At 34.8% G+C, this 19683-nt stretch overlaps 1 protein-coding gene across 2 annotated transcripts in view; it reads left to right on the top strand.

Annotated features, from left to right (window-relative positions):
* TOP2B (DNA topoisomerase II beta) overlaps positions 1-19683 on the top strand; it is a 64796-nt gene that overhangs the window by 40844 nt on the left and 4269 nt on the right. For both annotated transcript variants that reach the window (XM_047100370.1, XM_047100371.1), the window contains exons 19-33: positions 294-415; positions 615-763; positions 1304-1535; positions 3153-3287; positions 3859-4059; positions 5058-5253; positions 5398-5489; positions 8294-8449; positions 8595-8678; positions 10507-10701; positions 12885-13029; positions 13497-13658; positions 15355-15556; positions 16494-16573; positions 18219-18329. In XM_047100370.1, the coding sequence (XP_046956326.1) occupies positions 294-415; positions 615-763; positions 1304-1535; positions 3153-3287; positions 3859-4059; positions 5058-5253; positions 5398-5489; positions 8294-8449; positions 8595-8678; positions 10507-10701; positions 12885-13029; positions 13497-13658; positions 15355-15556; positions 16494-16573; positions 18219-18329 (2262 nt within the window). The remainder of the gene's footprint in view (positions 1-293; positions 416-614; positions 764-1303; positions 1536-3152; positions 3288-3858; positions 4060-5057; positions 5254-5397; positions 5490-8293; positions 8450-8594; positions 8679-10506; positions 10702-12884; positions 13030-13496; positions 13659-15354; positions 15557-16493; positions 16574-18218; positions 18330-19683) is intronic.

The raw sequence follows: 19683 nt of genomic DNA on the forward strand, positions 1-19683 counted from the left end.
CAACTCCTGTGAAAGGAATTTGGTACCACTGAGCAGTTCTTTAAGACCACCAGCAGGTGGGCTTTTACATGGTACTTCACTTTTGGAATAGACTGAGACGGTGTAAAATCATGTTACTATGTACTTATTTTGTTAGGAAATCTCAGGTAACAATTTTAGTTATTTTTCAAAAGGAGACTGTTATCTTTGCTTTTTTCTCTAGAATATATGGAGCATTGTTGTCATTAAAAGAAACACTGCAACTATATCTCAAGTAATATTTTTAAAAGAGGCATTGTTCTTTTTAAAAATAGGCTTTAAACCAGGCCAACGTAAAGTTTTATTTACCTGTTTCAAGAGGAATGATAAACGTGAAGTAAAAGTTGCCCAGTTGGCTGGATCTGTTGCTGAGATGTCTGCTTATCATCATGGAGAGGTAAGCATTAGGATTGGAATCAACTGAGAACTGTACTTACTGGCATGAAGAATGATAATTAAGCATAATAAAGTATTTTTTCTTTTATAAATTCTTTGGAAATGTGTAAGAGAATCAAGAATTTGGACTTTAATAACAATTAGGGAATATGTATGCAAAGTTTAGGATATTAACATCATATTCTGTTTCTGTGTTGTAGCAAGCATTGATGATGACTATTGTGAATTTGGCTCAGAACTTTGTGGGAAGTAACAACATTAACTTGCTTCAGCCAATTGGTCAGTTTGGAACTCGGCTTCATGGTGGCAAAGATGCTGCAAGCCCTCGTTATATTTTCACAATGTTAAGGTAACAGTTTGCTTTTGCTGATACGGTGGTGTAAAGTTCTATTTGAAGTTTCTATTGGAAGTAACTAAATGTTTAACAGAATTGTAATATGGAAATGATTGGGTACTGTAGTGGGGGCGAATGTTCCAAATTATTTGATTGCAAACAGAATGAAGTTTTTTTTGATCTCAGTGTTTGGGAGTTATTGGTGAAACCAGTCCTAATTAATGTAAGGATGTTTTCTGATCCAACTTTACTTTATAGGCTGAGGAGGGGTTTTGGGGTTTAGTCAGAGTAAGAGGAAATCCATAAAACATTATTTACTAATACTAAGAAATTAAGTAGGCTAGTAAGTAAGCACATAAGTAAAATAGGGCTATTTTATTCTGGCTTTCTGCCTGAAAAATCTATTTGGTAATAAGTTTAGTAAATTGGTTAAGTACATGTAATCAAATATTTTAAAAAATGCATTCCTCTTTTTGAAATATAGTCTTTAATTATGTATAAAGTTTTATTTCCTAAAACCAAGCCATTTTTCCATATTTTTCCCCCTTTCGTTAGCTCTTTATCAAGACTGCTTTTTCCTGCTGTGGATGACAACCTGCTTAAATTCCTTTATGATGATAATCAACGTGTAGAGCCTGAGTGGTATATTCCTATAATTCCCATGGTTTTAATAAATGGTGCTGAGGGCATTGGCACTGGATGGGCTTGTAAACTACCCAACTATGATGCTAGGGAAATTGTGAACAACGTCAGACGAATGCTAGATGGCTTGGATCCTCATCCTATGGTAATTGTTTAGAACTTCCTGCTTATATTGTTTATTTAACAAATGATAATGTGTAAACTACAAAGTCCAGTCATTTTAGAAAAGTATTGGGACCATTTTCATTTTGGAACATATTGTAGACAATAAAGACCTTATTAGTGTGTAACTTGATATGTGCTTATGGTAAAAAGTATAAGCTTTGGAAAAAGCCTGGAGAATAAGGATTATGGGGAGAAACTTGATTGAAAATTAAAAATAACTCATTTCAGGCTTTTAAATATCTAAATTATGTAGAGAATAATAGTTTCATGACAAAATTATATGCAACTTTGTTTTTGTTCTCAAACTAATAAATCCTATCAGAGTTGTAAGGACACTTAACACATTGTATATATTTTAATGTATCCTCATAATTTTTATTTTTGTCCTTAATGTTGAGATTATATCCACTGTGCTTATTTTGCCCCAAACTCTCTCCAAGAAAAACTTCTTAAAAAGGTGTCTTCCCTTTTTTGACTTGATTTAAAATCATTTGGAAGTTTCCCTTTATAAAGATACACTTAAATAAAAGTGTATTTTTTTTTTACATTTATTTAATGTTTGTTTATTTTTGAAGGAGAGAGAAAGAGAGCATGAACCCATAAGGAGCAGAGAGAGAGGGAGACACAGAATCCAAAGCAGGCTCCAGGTTTTGAGCTGTCCGCACAGAGCCCAACGCAAGGCTCGAACTCACTAACTGTGAGATCATGACCTGAGTCAAAGTCAGATGCTTAAACTGACTGAGACACCCAGGGACCCCTAAAATTGTATTTCTAATATAAAAATTAAGAAATTATAGTGGTCATTGTAGAAAATGTAAATAAGCAGAGGAAAAAAACACTTCATAAAACCAGCATATGGAAACAAAATATTTTTATGTATTTCTCTCCAAGTTTTATTTCATTCTTTTAAAATCAAACAAAACATTAGGCTAAAAGTATGATTTAAAATCTTTTTCCCCTTAAATACTTTAAAGTACTCTAAAATATTTCTAATAGAAGCAAAAAATGTTTTATGATTATTGTGTCTTAATTTTTTCAGATGCATTTTAGAATATTAAGTCAGTCTATTTGGTCAATATTTGCTTTTCATGCGCGCGCGTGCGCGTTCTCTCTCTCTATACGTGTATATAGATATATGTATATATTGTAAGAGTATTCAAAATGTTTAAACAGAGTGTGGAAGAAGAGTAGTGGCCTGGAAGGCACATCATTGGAGAAAAGGTAGAAAGTCCGATTGGGTGCGGGTTGTGGAAGGCTTTCAATATAACATCCAAAGAGTTTGATTTGAAAGGATTATTAATCTAGGGGAGAAGGAGGGATAGAGGCAATAGGCTGAAAAAAAATTTCCTAAGAAGACTAGGAAAGATGAAGATAAGGTTTTGAGATTTGGAGATGTTGAGGTTATATTAACAGAAGTTGTGAATTCAGGATTGAGTGATTATTTGGAGACAGACTGTTGAGGGTGAGGAATTTAGTTTAAGTCATGTTAATCTGTCAGTAGCAGTAGACCGTAGACTAAGGGGCATTCAAGTGTGGTATAGGCATTTAAGAGAGAAGTCAAGTCAGTGCCTTGAGTTATTTTTATTTTTCTCTGCAGCTTCCAAACTACAAAAACTTTAAAGGAACGATCCAAGAGCTTGGTCAAAACCAATATGCAGTCAGTGGTGAAATATTTGTGGTGGATAGAAACACAGTAGAGATTACAGAGCTTCCAGTTAGAACTTGGACACAGGTCAGTATACGTGTGTGAGCTGCCTGTCAGGAGGGCAGTGTGTTATGTAATGCTTTCTGGTAAGAATATGATTCCGTCGTTGTTTGTCCTCAGTTTGTACAGTGTTTAAAATTTCCTGTATACATTTTTGACCCCTCCAAATTGAATTTGTGCTTTGAATTTGAAGTAGTAATTTAAAAGTTTAATTTCCTTAAAAGGTAAAATGACTTAAGCTAGCTTTGAACCCTTACAAATATGGTCAATAAATCCGTGTCAGTATCAGCTGTTAAGATCTAAAAGTATATGCGTTGTCATCTCTTGTCAGCTGTGGTTGATGTCATCCTCTTCATACTCTTAGCCCTTTCCTTGCGCTTTGGTGTGTGAGCAGATCAGAACCGTTACTGTGTATCTTCTTTCACCACTGAGACCCCCATATATTGTCCTTTATAGATGCTGGGCAGGAGATGATAGAGACAGCATTTTTCTTTTTTTCCCACCAGAATTGGGAATATTTTAAGAATTGCGTGACTTACAGTATGAGAATGCAAGTGTGTGTCAGGAGAAGAATTACTTACTTTTATATCTTTTGTAGGTATACAAAGAACAGGTTTTGGAACCTATGCTAAATGGAACAGATAAAACACCAGCATTAATTTCTGATTATAAAGAATATCATACTGATACAACTGTGAAATTTGTGGTGAAAATGACTGAAGAGAAGCTAGCACAAGCAGAAGCTGCTGGATTACATAAAGTTTTTAAACTTCAAACTACTCTTACTTGTAATTCCATGGTAATTGATTAGATTTACTGTTAATTTAATGTTTCTTCCATGCCATGAGTTGGATTTTGCGATTGGCTTCATGATGGTTGTGGCTATAATAAGTCTGAATGGTTTTCCCCCTATGTATTTGCTGAAGAATCTAGAGGTACATTCCTTTTCCTCTCCTATTACCCACTACTCTTAATCCCAACTCTGCATTTGTGCATCTGGGCTTGAACACAGAGGATATGTACACTGACCAGAAGTTATGAGAATGATTGGTGCAGGATTTTCATGTTCCTTATTCCTGTCTCTGTTAGCATTTTAATTGTGGAGTACTTCTCTCCCCACAGCTCTAATCTGCTTTACTAAACTTGTATATTTGTGTTTATATGTAATTGGAGAGAAAGGTAGAAAGTGAGCATGTATGAGTAACCCTCATTCCATTCCAAATTAGCTTTTAGACATAAAATAGAGTAAGAGAAAAAGTCCAATAGCACAGTGGCTGAGACAAACTGCCATAATCTGCTAAGAAAGGCATATGGAAAAAGGAGAATAAGGATAGAGAAGAAGTAAAATTTTCCTCCAAATTGAGGAAGTTTGAATGGATTATAGCATGATTATAAAAAACAAAAAAGAGACAAATATACCTCTATTAGGTATATGGGGGAGAGAGAACTTGAACATTTGTGAACTCAACATTTGTAAACAAACTTTTAACATTTATTTTTAGTTTGAAAAAAATTTCTTAGATGGTTTTATAGCCATTTTGAGTAGGAACCTTTTTTTAAAGGACCTATTTATCTTTCAGAATTATTTTAAATATTGTCATAGTTTTGAGAATTGAATGTTTCTTGGAGTCACCAGAGGAATATTTACTTAATAATTTTGGTTCTATTTAACAAGCATTTAGCGGTGGTGTCTGTTCATTTAAGTATGTTGTAGTTATTTTAAATACCGTAGATGTCCTACAAGTTAAAAATACCAGTACGGATTTATGTCATCTTCAGAAACTGTGTTTTCCTTAGGTACTCTTTGATCATATGGGATGTCTCAAGAAATATGAAACTGTGCAAGACATTTTGAAAGAATTCTTTGATTTACGATTAAGTTATTACGGTTTACGTAAGGAGTGGCTTGTAGGAATGTTGGGAGCAGAATCTACAAAGCTTAACAATCAAGCCCGTTTCATTTTAGAGAAGATACAGGGAAAAATTACCATAGGTAAGATGCAACCTTTAAAAATTTAAACATTAGTTAAAATGGAAAAAAAACTTTATTAATAGAAGACATTTTTATCAGTAGAATATAAACAAATACAAATTGAATCTCTTTTCTTGATCCTAACTTTATTTTTCCCTCACATAGAGAATAGGTCAAAGAAAGATTTGATTCAAATGTTAGTCCAGAGAGGTTATGAATCTGACCCAGTGAAAGCCTGGAAAGAAGCACAAGAAAAGGTAATCATTTGCAGAACAAGACATTCAGAGAAGCTTTTAAAAGCAAATTCCAAAACAAACAACCCAACCCCTAAATTTTAAATTTAATGCTGCTGTAAAGGTGCCGAGTTCTCTGTTTGGAGACTGAAGTCTTCTGTTCATCCGCAGAACAGATACAGTGCAGGACTTTGCAGTGCACACCCACCACAGAGCCCTTTGCCAGTGTGACCCAACCAGGGCCTGGAGAAATGACTCCAGGTTTGAGAAGGTAGCTCAGTCTCCTTGGCCTTTTTTCTGAGCCTGCCATTAAAGGGTGTTACTCGTGGTGGTGGTCTTTGTGAGGTGCATGTGTACAACCCGGGAACTATACTGGTAGCACATAAATGATTTCACACTGGTCTGACGATTGCCATAGTATGGTATCCAGTCACCATTCACTTGGTATGGTTTTGGTTTATGCTGGGAAGACTAGAGACAAAATCTTCAGTAGTAGAGGGTTTATTGAGCACCAAGTATGTGCTCTGTCCTACGCTTAGATCTTTGACTAGAAGTTTAAACCCTGGAACTTCAGATGAAATCTGATCTTTTATTTATTAAATTGTCCATTTCAGATCATAAAGTACTAGTATTCAGTGAATGGAACATTGAAACTTTGAGATTCTTCTCAAGAATTAGTCTCTTTCTGTTGTATATAATTAAAAGAAAAATTTTAAAAGGCAATACAACATTGTGATTGAGAACACAAATGTACGGAAGGAAGAACGTTATGGAAATGACTGATTTCTTAATTAGAATGTTGTGTATACGTGATAACAGTTATGATTATATGACATAACTTAAAGTGAAACTTGATACTTCCCTACATTTATGAATTCTCAACCCACAATGTTTTTCAGATTTTTTATCAACTACATTGAAGTGTTGCTTTTGTTTTTATTATTTAAGCTTTTTAAAAGTTTGAACAGTCTATAGAATGCCAGATATTAGAGCGAGTAAATTTAGAATAAATTATATGCTTAGCAATTATATATTAAGATAATAGGCTTATTTATCGTTCGGGGAAGATGGGGGAGGACAAGATGGGGAGTGTTCAGAATTAAGATGATCCAAGCACTTTGCTCTTTTCAGTGTGTTTTACTGCATTTTTAAACCCCAAATTATGGTTTATACACTGCTTGCCCTTCTGTATCATTGTTGGTTTAAACTATATCTTAAAAAAAATTAACTAGTAAGCTAGTAAATTTAATGCTTAGTTTTAAAAGATAAAGATGTTTAGGGTTTGAGAGTGCCCTTCCAGTGGAAGTAGACTTCATGGGTAAAACCTAGTGGTTGGTTTCAATAATTTCATTGTCACCATCAAAATTTTTTCAGCATCTTGGCCATGTGCTCACTTTGGGGGTGAAGGTAACAAAAGGAGCTGCTCTTACAAGAGTGTCCTATTGTGTAGAGTTGGAGAAGAGGAAATTACAAAGCAGATAATTATGAGATTAAAGTTTTTATTCTTGATTTCTGAAAGTATCCTTAGTTATCTTCATGCTAACAGTGGTAGATACACATATATCCATAGAATGTTACCAATATTCTGGGTGTCATCAAAACCTAGAGCAAATAGACTTCTAGAGTGTGGATCTAAACAGGATTTCATGACAGCCTGATAATATTTTAATAGTAGTGTAACAACCTAAATATTCCATAGAAACACACTGTTTCATGAAGAATTTTTGAAAACAGTAGAATTTACGAATTTGTCGTAAGTACTATTTGTCTGGGTACTTTTTGATCATTTATTGGCTCAGCAACAGCATTTCTTATTTGGCTAATGTTGCTTAATTGAATTCATAGTTTTGTTTATGTAATGAAGCATGTTGCTTTGCAATTTTTAATTTTTATCCCTTCTAAAGTACACTAAACTTTACTTTGTGTATATATACATCATTTTACTGAAAATTTTAAACTAAATTGAAAGCGATTTTTTTCTTTTTTTGGTTACCAAAAGCGAACGTTTTGTTTCTTGGGATGTCATGGTTAACTCAGTCATTTTTAATTATCTGAGTGCCTTAAAAAATTTAAATGCAATTTTATTTAATGGCTGTTGTTATGTTAAAAATCTTAAAGGTGATGTCACCTGTAATAACTTCTATTAAATTCATTGGATTTTGAAATTTAATATTAGCGTAAGAGGATTTTTTATTGCAACCGTTTCTATGAAAAAAGGCCTTGCAAATAAAAATTTAGAATAGCCCTCACAATTCTTACTCTAACTCACCAGCTATTAAATTCTTAATTGAACTTTCTGTTCATTCTGACATGAGTATTGTTGCTTTAGAGAATTTTTATTAAGAAATCATACTTAGTGAGTGACTGCACCTTACCATATTTATATTACAACTGTAAAACATTCTTTATAAGTGATACTTATTTCGGGTTTCAAATTGTTAATTCACTCACCAATATAAAAATCTGACAAGATGCAGTGATAAAACATTAGTTCCACTCTATTAATTTCAAGATGTGGTATCTTCTCATTTTATGACTTAGTGCCTGGGCAAAGCAGTTAATTTTTCATCAGATTCCTAGATAAATAGGGATTGACTATACATTCCTTTTGAAGATTTATTATTGTGTATTTTTAGAAAACTTTTTATAGCAAATACATATTTTATATTGTAATCCTGAAGATAGAAATCTAAAATAACCCCAACCACCCTGAGAATATAGCATTAAGAGTATAGCATTTGTGGAATTTTTAACTCCATATTCAATAAAATTCAGCGTTGATTTGATACTATACAGGACTTTAATATAAAGTTTATTATTTTTTACAGGCAGCAGAAGAGGAAGAAACACAAAACCAGCATGATGATAGTTCCTCTGATTCAGGAACTCCTTCAGGCCCCGATTTTAATTATATTTTAAATATGTCTCTGTGGTCTCTTACTAAAGAAAAAGTTGAAGAACTGATTAAACAGAGAGATGCAAAAGTATGAACTTTTGTGGGTTAAATAATTTGAAACTATTTCAGTATTATCCATTTGTTTTTCTTTTTACAAAAAGAAGTATTTTGATTTACCCTTTATACCTTATTAAATTACTGAATGTTTAAATTTTACTATTTTTTTATCATAGGGGCGAGAGGTCAATGATCTTAAAAGAAAATCTCCTTCAGATCTTTGGAAAGAAGATTTAGCAGCATTTGTTGAGGAACTGGATGTAGGTTAAGTCTCCATTAAACTATATTTGGAAAAGTAATGTTTATGAAATAAGGATGAAAGTTCTTTAATTAAATTATTTCAGTTTCTTTTAAGTCTGTAAAGGTTAATGTGTTTATAAGGTGCATTAGGATTAAGCTTCCAGCTCTATGAAGTTATAAAGACAAGTCATATTTGGTATAGATGAGTGTAAAAACCTACATGAAGTTAAATTTAGAATAAATTGAATACTAATATTTTCTGTTAAATTTTCTTAACTTCAAAATAGCTTATTGATTCAGTTTGTTTTTCCCCAAAGAGGTAAGAACAAAATATATACGATTGAATATAAGTATGTTAACTTTTACAAAGTAGAATGATAGTGACTTTAGGTTTATAACAGAGAAATTTTAACATAGTTTTTATAACTTAGTTTTCTCCAGGTAGAATTCTAATTTTTTAAAAAAAAATGTAGAGAAAGATAGAAAATGTAAACTTTTTCTAAAATTGCCCAATTTGTTGTGAAGCAACTAACTCACTTAAAATATTAGAGTTAAATTAAGGTTAGCAATATGATCATCTGATTTTGAGTAGCACAAGGTCAATTATTATTTGTCATTACTTGTATGATAGTACATTTTTTACTTTTTAGTTGTTTCATTGATTTTTGTCCACATGTTTTAGTTTTATTTTCATGACCTAAATCAGAATTAGGACTCTTACAAATGAGGGTGGTAGCCTTCTAGAATTTCTGGGATTTTTTAGTGCTGTTGTTCTGGGTTTCCTTAATCATCTTTCACGTGTCATAATATGACTTAGATTAATGAATTAGATTTTTTAAAATTAGACCCTTTTTCTGTTGATACATGAAACAGGCATATGTTAAAAAGACATTGTTTCTGATTAATACTAATGATAGTCTAATACTGCTTTAAGTTTGATCACTGATTCTTGAGACATAGAAAGCTTTTTGTGGCTATGCCTATAAATTTCCTGATTGTTGAAATATCATCACTCAGAATAGTCCCAGTGAATAACACTACTCTTCCCTCCTCTCCCCCCCGCTTTTTTTATTACTCTTTTAATTCATCACCTTATTTTATTACTTGATAATTAGCAAAATAGGTCCAGACAACTTATTTTTTTCTGGATATGGTAACTTTTTACATCTAAAAAGATTTAGACTTAAATTTCATGTCTCTCTGTATCATTTAAAATCTTACGCCATGAATTGAATATCTTGTGTATTGGCACTGTGTTCTGTGTAATCCTCAGATTGACTCCTGTCACAACCCCAAATGAAAGAGCTTATTAAACAGTTATTTAGATGAAGATCCTGAAGTTTAGAGAGGTTAAATAACTTGTTTAGGGAGGCATTATATCATGATGGTTAAGAGCAGTTATGTTTGTAGAGTCCCAATCTTCGTCATTCATAAAATGGGGATTACATGAGTTTTAATGCCTGGAACTTAATAGGTGCTCTATAAATTATAACTTATTTCTTGTATTAGTTTAAACTAGTAAATGGAAGTGTTAAGATTGAAATCCAGGTCTGTCTGATTTCAAAGCTTATGTTATTTCCATTAAGCTATTATGCTACAAAGATTTCCTGTTTATCTGCAAGACAAGTGATACGAGTAGCGTGTGACCCCGAACACCACATGATCCCAACTGAGCCCATGATTCTTGAAGTTTGCTTTGATACACAAGTGCTTTGGATTACAAACACGTTTCAGAATGAATTATGCTTGCAAACCAAGGTTTTACTGTAGTTTTAATTTCTTATGCAGTACTGATTGTCTTTTCTAATGAGTTGTTTCGCACCCACCCTTTTTATAATTATACTTCAGAAAGTGGAGGCGCAAGAACGAGAAGATATTCTGGCTGGAATGGCTGGGAAAGCAATAAAAGGTAAAGTTGGCAAACCTAAGGTGAAGAAACTTCAGTTGGAAGAGACAATGCCTTCCCCTTATGGGAGAAGAATAGTTCCTGAAATTACTGCTATGAAGGCAGATGCCAGCAAAAAGTTGCTGAAGAGGAAAAAGGTATGATATTTCTTTTGTTTTAACTCATTGGTAGACTCCATCTTCCTAATGATACATATATATATTCAGTTTTACTGTGCGCTTATTAAATCATGCTTTGTTTCTAATATATTTCACTGTGATAGGAAATCATTTGTTCTATGAGAGCAGTTGGTCCACAAAATGAAAACATTAGTCAAGGATCCACATATATGTAAAGAACTACTTGGTTGATGGAGTTTTTAAAATGAGAGCTAGAAATAGTCTATTTAGCAGCATTCTACATTAAAATCCTGGAACAACAACCAAAAACATATCAGCTTTAAAATATGAACTTTAGTTCTACATCATGACCAATTAAGGAAGTCTCTTAAGCAGAAAAATATTTGGTTTTCAAAGTAAGCTTTTACTATTTGTTATTACCCTTAGTTAAAAAATTATCAAGCACCTCCCATGTCATTGGCATTGATTGGTTCTATTGAGGATTTAAAAGTATGGACTTAAGCTACCCTCCAGAAGGTTGTTGGGCAAGAGTTAGTCAAACTGAGAAGGCTGTTCAGAGTTGAGGAAACAGGAGGCATGATGGTCTGAAAGAAGCAGATTTTTCTGGGCAGGTTGACTTTAGAGCCTGGGGAATATATAGATACGTCCATTAGTCTAGTTAGAGCTTGAGAAATGAGCCTCAGAGCTGGAGTGTACCGAGCTAATATTTGAAAGCATAGGAACTTTGTGATACCAGAGAGATCACTCTCTTCTACTGTTCTGATAAACTGATGTGTGTACTATTTGCCTCTTACCTAGCTTCCTAGCACACTCAGGTTCCTCCTTGGGAAATGGCCTCTCTCCTTTTTCGTTGGTGTTTTGTTCTTAGCACTCTTCCCTTCACCTTACATAGTCTCAAGTAACCTCATCTATGCCCAGACCTTTTTTTTCACTCACACTGATGACTCTTGAATCTTTGTCCCTAACTTACAATGTTTTCAGGAGTGCCAGGTTAATACAGCTACCTGACTGCCCCAAGCCCCCTCAGACTCCACATAACAGAAGCTGAGCCCATTATCCTGATTTCAAAACCTCTTCCACCTCTGTGCCTTATCACCCATCACAAACAAGCCAAAAACCTGGGACTTTCTCATCTAATCAGTAACTGAATCCTACTGACTGCCTATGTAGCAGTTCCACAATCCTCCCCCCACTACCCTGCTTTTCTTGGTCTCCATTGATACTGTCTTAGAATTTCAGAAGTTTTCTTTGACGTAAAGTGTTCCTCTTACTTAGTCTTCCTGTCTCTAGTTATCATGACTTCTACATTTTTGTACTTCATTCTTCTCTGTTTTGTCTCTTACTACCTATGTGATATTTCCAAAAATAAGTGTGACTGTTGCACAGATGCTCAAAAGTTTTCAATGACTCCCCACTGACTGCACACAGATTCTAGTATCCAGTCATATAGCAACTGCATACCTCCCTGTGTTTCCATGTGCCTACTCTTTCCTTTTCCCTTTCCTTGAATCCTACCCGACTGTTTGAAATTTGCTAAACATAATATGGTATCGTGCCTCTGTGTCTTTTGCCTGGGATGCTCTTCCCTCCTTTCCTTCTCTTCACTTGGCAAACATACGTGATTCTTTCAAAACCCAGTCAGAAAGGCTCCTTCTCCATGAAGTCATCTCTGACCCTGCCTTGGGCAGAGTTGCTCACTTCTCCCCCTGGGTTACTTTTATACCTCCCTCCATATTTGTTATTTGTATTCTAATGACTTGTCCTGGTGTCCTTCTCTCTCTTTTAATAATCTTAGGGTAGGGAGACTTTGACTAATACCTAGCAGTGCATGACATGTGTTGCTTATCTTCCTTCAATAATCTGTGATATTTTTTTAGTATGAGAGACCTGAAATATAGGAACTTATTTTGCAGGTACTCTTTGGTGTATTTTGTTATTGGTCTGAAAGCCCCTTTGATAATCAAAAGCTGCCATCTTATTTTTTTTATGGTTACTTTTAAGTAGCTATTGTCTCAGAGAGTGTATCAGAATAGTAGAGTGTAAGCAATATCATTTGCTGCAGGTAAATAAAGTAGAAGATGGTCTGATCAAAGTCCTCTGCATTACTAATTTGATATGAAGAAGTGATCTATTGACTGGAAATGTATGGTCTTAATTTTTATTTTTACTCCTAGTTATTTGTTTGTTTGTTTAATGTATAGGGTGATCTCGATACCACAGCAGTAAAAGTAGAATTTGATGAAGAATTCAGTGGAACACCAGTAGAGGGTACAGGAGAAGAGGCATTGATCCCGTCAGCTCCTGTAAATAAAGGTCCCAAACCCAAAAGGGAGAAAAAGGAGCCTGGTAAGGAACTGTTACAAAGATTTTTTTTTTTTTTTTTTAAGAAAAAATTTTTTTGTTTATTTTGAGAGAGAGCAAGTGTGAGTGGGGGAGGGGCAGAGAGAGAGGGACAGAGAGAATCAGAAGCAGGCTCCGTGAACTGTCAGTGCAGAGCCTGACGTGGGGCTCAATCTCATGAACTGCAAGATCATGACCTGGGCTGAAATCAAGAGTCTGCCGCTTAACTGATTGAGCCACTCAGGTGCCCCTACCTACAAAGTATTTTTGTGAGGGGGGAAAAAATATATATGTACAGGGTATAGCTAGATTTTTTTTTATTGTGCTTTTTTTTTTTCCTCTAGTAGTTGATGTTAATGTCTTAAATTTTCATGAACATTTGTTATTTTATAATTAACCTTTCATTATGAGTTTTATTTTTAGTAATGACATTTGTATAAATATTGATATATATCTTATTCTTTCATTTTTAGGTACCAGGGTGAGAAAAACACCTACATCATCTGGTAAATCCACTGCAAAGAAAGTGAAGAAACGGAATCCTTGGTCAGATGATGAATCCAAGTCAGAAAGTGACTTGGAAGAAACAGAGCCTGTGGTTATTCCCAGAGATTCTTTGCTTAGGAGAGCAGCTGGTACTTTGATATATTTTGTTTTTATTTTCTTGTATATTCTAGTTTGCCCAAGTTAGTATTACTCCTATAAGTTGGTATATTTAGTACTGTCAATGTCATTAAAGTACTAAATTGTTAGTATTTCAGAAGTTACAGTTCATGAGGACAAAAATGTTGCTTTAGAGAATGTTGTTTTTAGCAAAGTTGGACACAGATTGCTCTAAAGTGAATCATGTTGTCTGTTGGTTTTTGTTAGAAAGTTTGGGTTTTAATCCATCCATAGTTTGAAGATGTTTGGTAAAAACTGTTTCTTGGTAGAATATCAACAGTGATAAGTAGAAGTGCTTTGTAGTTTTTGTTTTGTTTTCTACCCCATATATCACGAAAAGTTTCATGATTAGAAGTCTGATTCCATGCACATAGCATAATTTATATAATTGCAGTGCTAGAGTTAGGATGAAGATATCATCTTGTTATTTTGTATGGCTGTTAAGCATGCAATTTTATCCTTTCCGAATATTCATTAATTTGAAGTCTTCAAATATTTAAAACTTCAGTGTCCTAGTGTAAAGATTCTCAAATTTTATTAAGTCCTAATTTAGTTAAAATGAGTGATACCTTATTATGGTTGTTTTATTTCTGCGAGATACTTTTTAAAATATATGTCAGACCAGGGGCGCCTGGGTGGCGCAGTCGGTTGGGTGTCCGACTTCAGCCAGGTCACGATCTCGCGGTCCGTGAGTTCGAGCCCCGCGTCGGGCTCTGGGCTGATGGCTCAGAGCCTGGAGCCTGTTTCCGATTCTGTGTCTCCCTCTCTCTCTGCCCCTCCCCCGTTCATGCTCTGTCTCTCTCTGTCCCAAAAAATAAATAAACGTTGAAAAAAAAAATTAAAAAAAAATATATGTCAGACCTTAAATTCTTTGGTGCTCTAATCGCCAGTGATTGAATTTCTTTTCCTAATGCACACAGGTAGTACAATGTAGGTGAATTTTTAATAGAGTAACTTATGTGAAAATTAATCTATTAAATTAGATACTTCAAAATTGTATTTAGTCTTTTTCGTACACCTAAAATGAAGTATAAAATGACACAGCATCCAAATTATTTAAAAATTTTATTCCATAGTATATGCTAGAAATTATAAGACTTGCATTATACCAATGTGCCTTTCCCCATACTTGGTACCTTTTTATGCTTTTTTTATTATTGTTTAGTAATATGTTGAGGTATTATCTCTGTATTTCTCATTCATCTGAAGAATTATGGTCTGTTATTTTGTAGTAAAACTATTGTGAATAGAAGATAGAAGTTTTTATGTAAGAGGTTGAGAGAACGTTCGGCACTTTCTAAGACGAGTAAAATTTGTCTTTTGTAATTGCAGAAATGGGAAATCTTAGTAGTCCCTTTTACAATGGCTTATATTCCTATTTTTGAGTAATATTTAAGTATGACAAATTGCACCCTAACAATCTTATTAATCAGTTTGTGCTCCCCTGTACCATATGCAGCATTAGCCTCCTGGGAGGTACAAGATTAACCCTTGACGCTACCAAAATAACTGAGGCCAAAGCTGTTGGTTTTTGCTGTGAATGCTTGTCTTTTTTTCCCCCCTTTTGTTCTTTTTAGAGATAGCTGGAATATCTTCAAATGCATTATTTGTAATATTTCATGTAGATAAAGCTGGATTTAACATTCCTGGTTTTTTTTCTCCTCTTAGCTGAAAGGCCTAAGTACACGTTTGACTTCTCAGAAGAGGAGGATGATGATGCTGATGATGATGAGGACAATAATGATTTAGAGGAATTGAAAGTGAAAGCATCTCCCATAACAAATGATGGGGAAGATGAATTTGTTCCTTCAGATGGCCTAGATAAAGATGAATATACATTTTCACCTGGCAAATCAAAAGCTACTCCAGAGTAAGTAATAAAGTACTATTCGTTATATGGTACAATTCATTATTTAGGCATCTATCAAAGATCTCCTAGTAAACTGTGTCTAAGAATTTATTATTCGAGGTAAGGTCCTCCTCACAAAGGAAAAAATCTGGGTAATGTTGCAGCTGTTTACAGAACTGTTGTCTATAGAGCATGGATTGGCAGCCCCCCCCCCCCTCCATAAAGGGCTCTATAGCAAATATTTTAGGCTTTGCAAGCCATATGGTCTCTTTTGCAACTACTCAGTTGTTGCCATTGTAGCAAGAAAGCAGCCATAAACAGTATGTAAATGACTAAGTGTAGCCGTGTTCCAGTAAAACTTTAGAAAAATAGGCTGCAGGCCTATGGGACATTGACAACATGGTTCAGAGAAGTTACTAATTCTTTAGAACTGGGAGGATTTAATTTTCTTCCCTAGCTTTGGCTTTGATTTTTTTTTTTTTTTTTTTTTTTTGCCTCTGGAGAGTATTGAACCTTAATGTGTAAGATGTGAAGTTTGTAAACTGTTTTAGATTTTTAAAGGAAGTGTTTTATCATAGGCAGTCTAGGGTTAAAAATAGGATTATTGAGGACTCTGACAGAGATTCTGACTTTCTCCTTAGGTTTCTGGCCATAATTTACTGATGTTGAATTCTGGAACAGTTCTGTTAATCATAAAATTTAATGTAGTGATAATTTGGATAACTTTAACCTTTGCTCAGTTTCCATTCTTTTATGTTAAATCATTGGTTTTTCTGGTGTCTCTGAATGTATTTCTATGCACACCTGTGCATGTGAGACAGAAAAAAAAAGTTTGGTTCCCCTGTCTTTGACAAAGAGAAACCAATGAGAGAACTGTAATTATAATCCTGCAGCACATTATATAATTTACCAAGGTTGAAACTATATTTAAGTTGTGATTAATTTTTCTTTCTAATAGAAAATCTTCACATGACAAAAAAGGTCAAGATTTTGGGAATCTCTTCTCATTTCCATCATACTCTCAGAAGTCAGAAGATGGTATGCTCCTTTAATCTTTTCATTGATTAATTACTGTATTATTGCTATGGATTTTATTTTTTTTATTTTTTTTTATTTTTGGGACAGAGAGAGACAGAGCATGAACGGGGGAGGGGCAGAGAGAGAGGGAGACACAGAATCGGAAACAGGCTCCAGGCTCCGAGCCATCAGCCCAGAGCCTGACGCGGGGCTCGAACTCACAGACCGCGAGATCGTGACCTGGCTGAAATCGGACGCTTAACCGACTGCGCCACCCAGGCGCCCCGGATTTTTTTTTTTATGAGTGGAAAACTTACCTTCTTTTTACATTTCCCTCAATGTAATAAGGTTTATTTACTTTTTCTAAGATGAGTACCAACTAATTGGTCAAAATAGGCATTATGGAACTCATTAGGTTGATAGATGTGTGTATAGATGTGCGTGTAGTGTTCTAATGAGAGAAAAAGATAAAGAAATCTTGGAAGATGAACTTTGATTTTCATGGCAATGTGAATGTATATGTGACAGTTTTTTGTTTTAAGCTACAAGGGGACTGATATTCGGATTTGTACTAAACTGTAGTAGCTGAAAGAAGCAAACTTAATCAGGGTGTATATTATTTCCTGTTAAAACAATTTTTTTTAATGTTTATTTTTGAGAGAGAGAGAGAGAGACAGAGTGTGAGTTGGGGAGGGGCAAAGAGAGAGAGGGAGACACAGAATGTGAAGCAGGCTCCAGGCTCTGAGCTATCAGCACAGAGCCCGACACGGGGCTCAAACTCACAAACTGCGGGATCATGACCTGAGCTGAAGTCAGACACTCAACTGACTGAGCCACCCAGGCGCCCCTATTTCCTATATTTTTATGTGGGGAATTTTTAAGGTCAAAACATTCTAGTTACACTTAACTGTCTTGCATTTTTAAAACACACACACATACAGGCAGACAGACATAGATCTGATACATGTTCTAAGTGTATAGATAGATATGCATATTTGAGAGCATGTCAAAACTGTTATGTAAAACTGCCACATCTAAGTAGACCTATCGAATCCCTGTTTTGGTTTGACAAAGGGAAGGGGGAAGGGATGGAGAGCAGAATTGTTGAATCAAAATGGAGTATAAGAGTAAACTGAAGACTACTGCCTTTTAAAAGGCGAAAGATTTATGTGATCTGAAGAGAAACCAGAGCATGCCTACTGCCTTTTAAATTGATCTTCAGTGACTTAAAATTGGCTTGTAAAAGATGAAGTTACCACTTTCTTAGATTGAACATTATTACTGATATTCCTGAAATGGTTAACAGCATTAGATGTGTAGATAGTAAAATAATCACAGTGAGATCTTGCAGTTTAAAATAAGTCAGTATTTTTGAGCTGATCAGTTATGTTTTAAATGATTAGCGTTTGGGACTATTAAGAATTTTATTACTCTATACATTTCTATATTGTTTTACAATTGTTAACAATAGTTAACATTTTTGAAATATAACATTGTTATATTTTTTGTTTTCAGCTGTTTGTATGTTGTGGATTATATGATCACAAAATAGAAATTTATAAGATCAATTAGCTAAAGAGAAGTCATCAGTAAAAAGAATCAAAGTTTAACTGTTAAGTGGTCCTTATAGAGTCTCTTTACTGAAAGAAAGCTTTATAATTTTTAGATTCAGCTAAATTTGACAGTAATGAAGAAGATTCTGCCTCTGTTTTTTCACCATCGTTTGGTCTGAAACAAACAGATAAAGTTCCAAGTAAAACAGTAGCTGCTAAAAAGGGTATGTACTTAGATTTGATGTTGTTAAGCATCTTACAGACTATATGTAGTTGATATTAAAGGAAATTTAATATAATTTGAAACTATTTGCACGTGGATTTCAGTAGAAAATAGTATAAATGTGTATAAAGAGAATCCCTCTTGTTTTCTAACCGTATGAAGTAATAATTAAAATGTAAGACCTTATTGTAAAACTATTGTAATTATAAAATAATCCTGTCTATTTATATTTAAAGATAGCTTTTTAGGTAAGCCCTCCTATAGGTGTTAGCTTGTAAAATAGATGAAAATTTTGTCTGGCTAGTAGCCTGATTGTGTTATCTAGGTAGGTCATGTCTTCACACCCCATTTGGAATGATGGCTCAGTTCTGCTGGGGTCTTCTTTTTTTCTTTCTGAGTCATGTAGCTTCTTTCTTTTCCATAGCCTTAGATTCTCCATAAATCTAAGTTGATTTGACATAGGAATCTGTTATTAGTCCCAAGGGACATACTCTTGGTGTTTTTGAAGAAGGCCAGTATTAGTGCTTTGTGTTTAAAAGATAAGTGCTCCTTACACAGCAAGTAAATAAACATACAGTATGGACCATCTTTTCAGTACCTCAAAAATGTAAAACAGATTCCATTGTAGACACGCACATATTAGATGAAGGGGAACAACAACAGAAGTCCCTACTTATTTTGAGTGCGCTAGCACCACGGTAAGAAGTTGTTTGACTGCCGCAGCTTCTCTGGCCAACACACCAGGTGCCCTGTCTGCATCCCTTCACCCACACCTCTTCCGTACACATCAGCCAGTGCCTGTATTGCTTTGCCTCAGGACTTGTGACTATGTTGGAATATTAGTATTTCCCCACTCCAGCCGCTCTTTCTCAGTAATTGAAGAGAGCTGGTTTGCAAATACGTTAGTGCTCTTGCCTCTCTGGTTAGCCGGCTCTGAGATGTGTGACTTCCCATGGCTCAGAGATTGCTCGTGGTGAGCCCTCAGGGTGATGACAGGCTTGGTACCGTACCCATTACTGGCTGCTGTCGCTTCGCTGCCTCAGTTCTGTTCTCCGTTTTTTTTCACCTCCCAAATAAGTACTTGTACTGGAGTCTTTGTTTTGGGGCCAGGTGGGGTCTGCTTCTGGGGAGTTCAAACTGAGACAGGCCCTATAGTTTTTCTTTCTGCATCTTTTTTAAAATTGTCTTCATGTGAGCACTTTATAACCACCCCGAGAACTTGGGAGCCCTGTCACTTCTTGGAACGTATCGACCTGTTTCCTTCATCGAGCTGTTCACTCCTATTTAAGCTAATGAGTTAGTGTTGAGTGTTAACTAACAGGCTAGCATACCACAACCCCTGTCCCGTCTGGTTG

Source organism: Lynx rufus, unplaced genomic scaffold (genome assembly GCF_022079265.1).
Source record: "Lynx rufus isolate CCGP_SWC_20201006 ecotype Redwood Valley unplaced genomic scaffold, mLynRuf1.p SCAF_5, whole genome shotgun sequence".
NCBI lineage: Eukaryota > Metazoa > Chordata > Mammalia > Carnivora > Felidae > Lynx > Lynx rufus.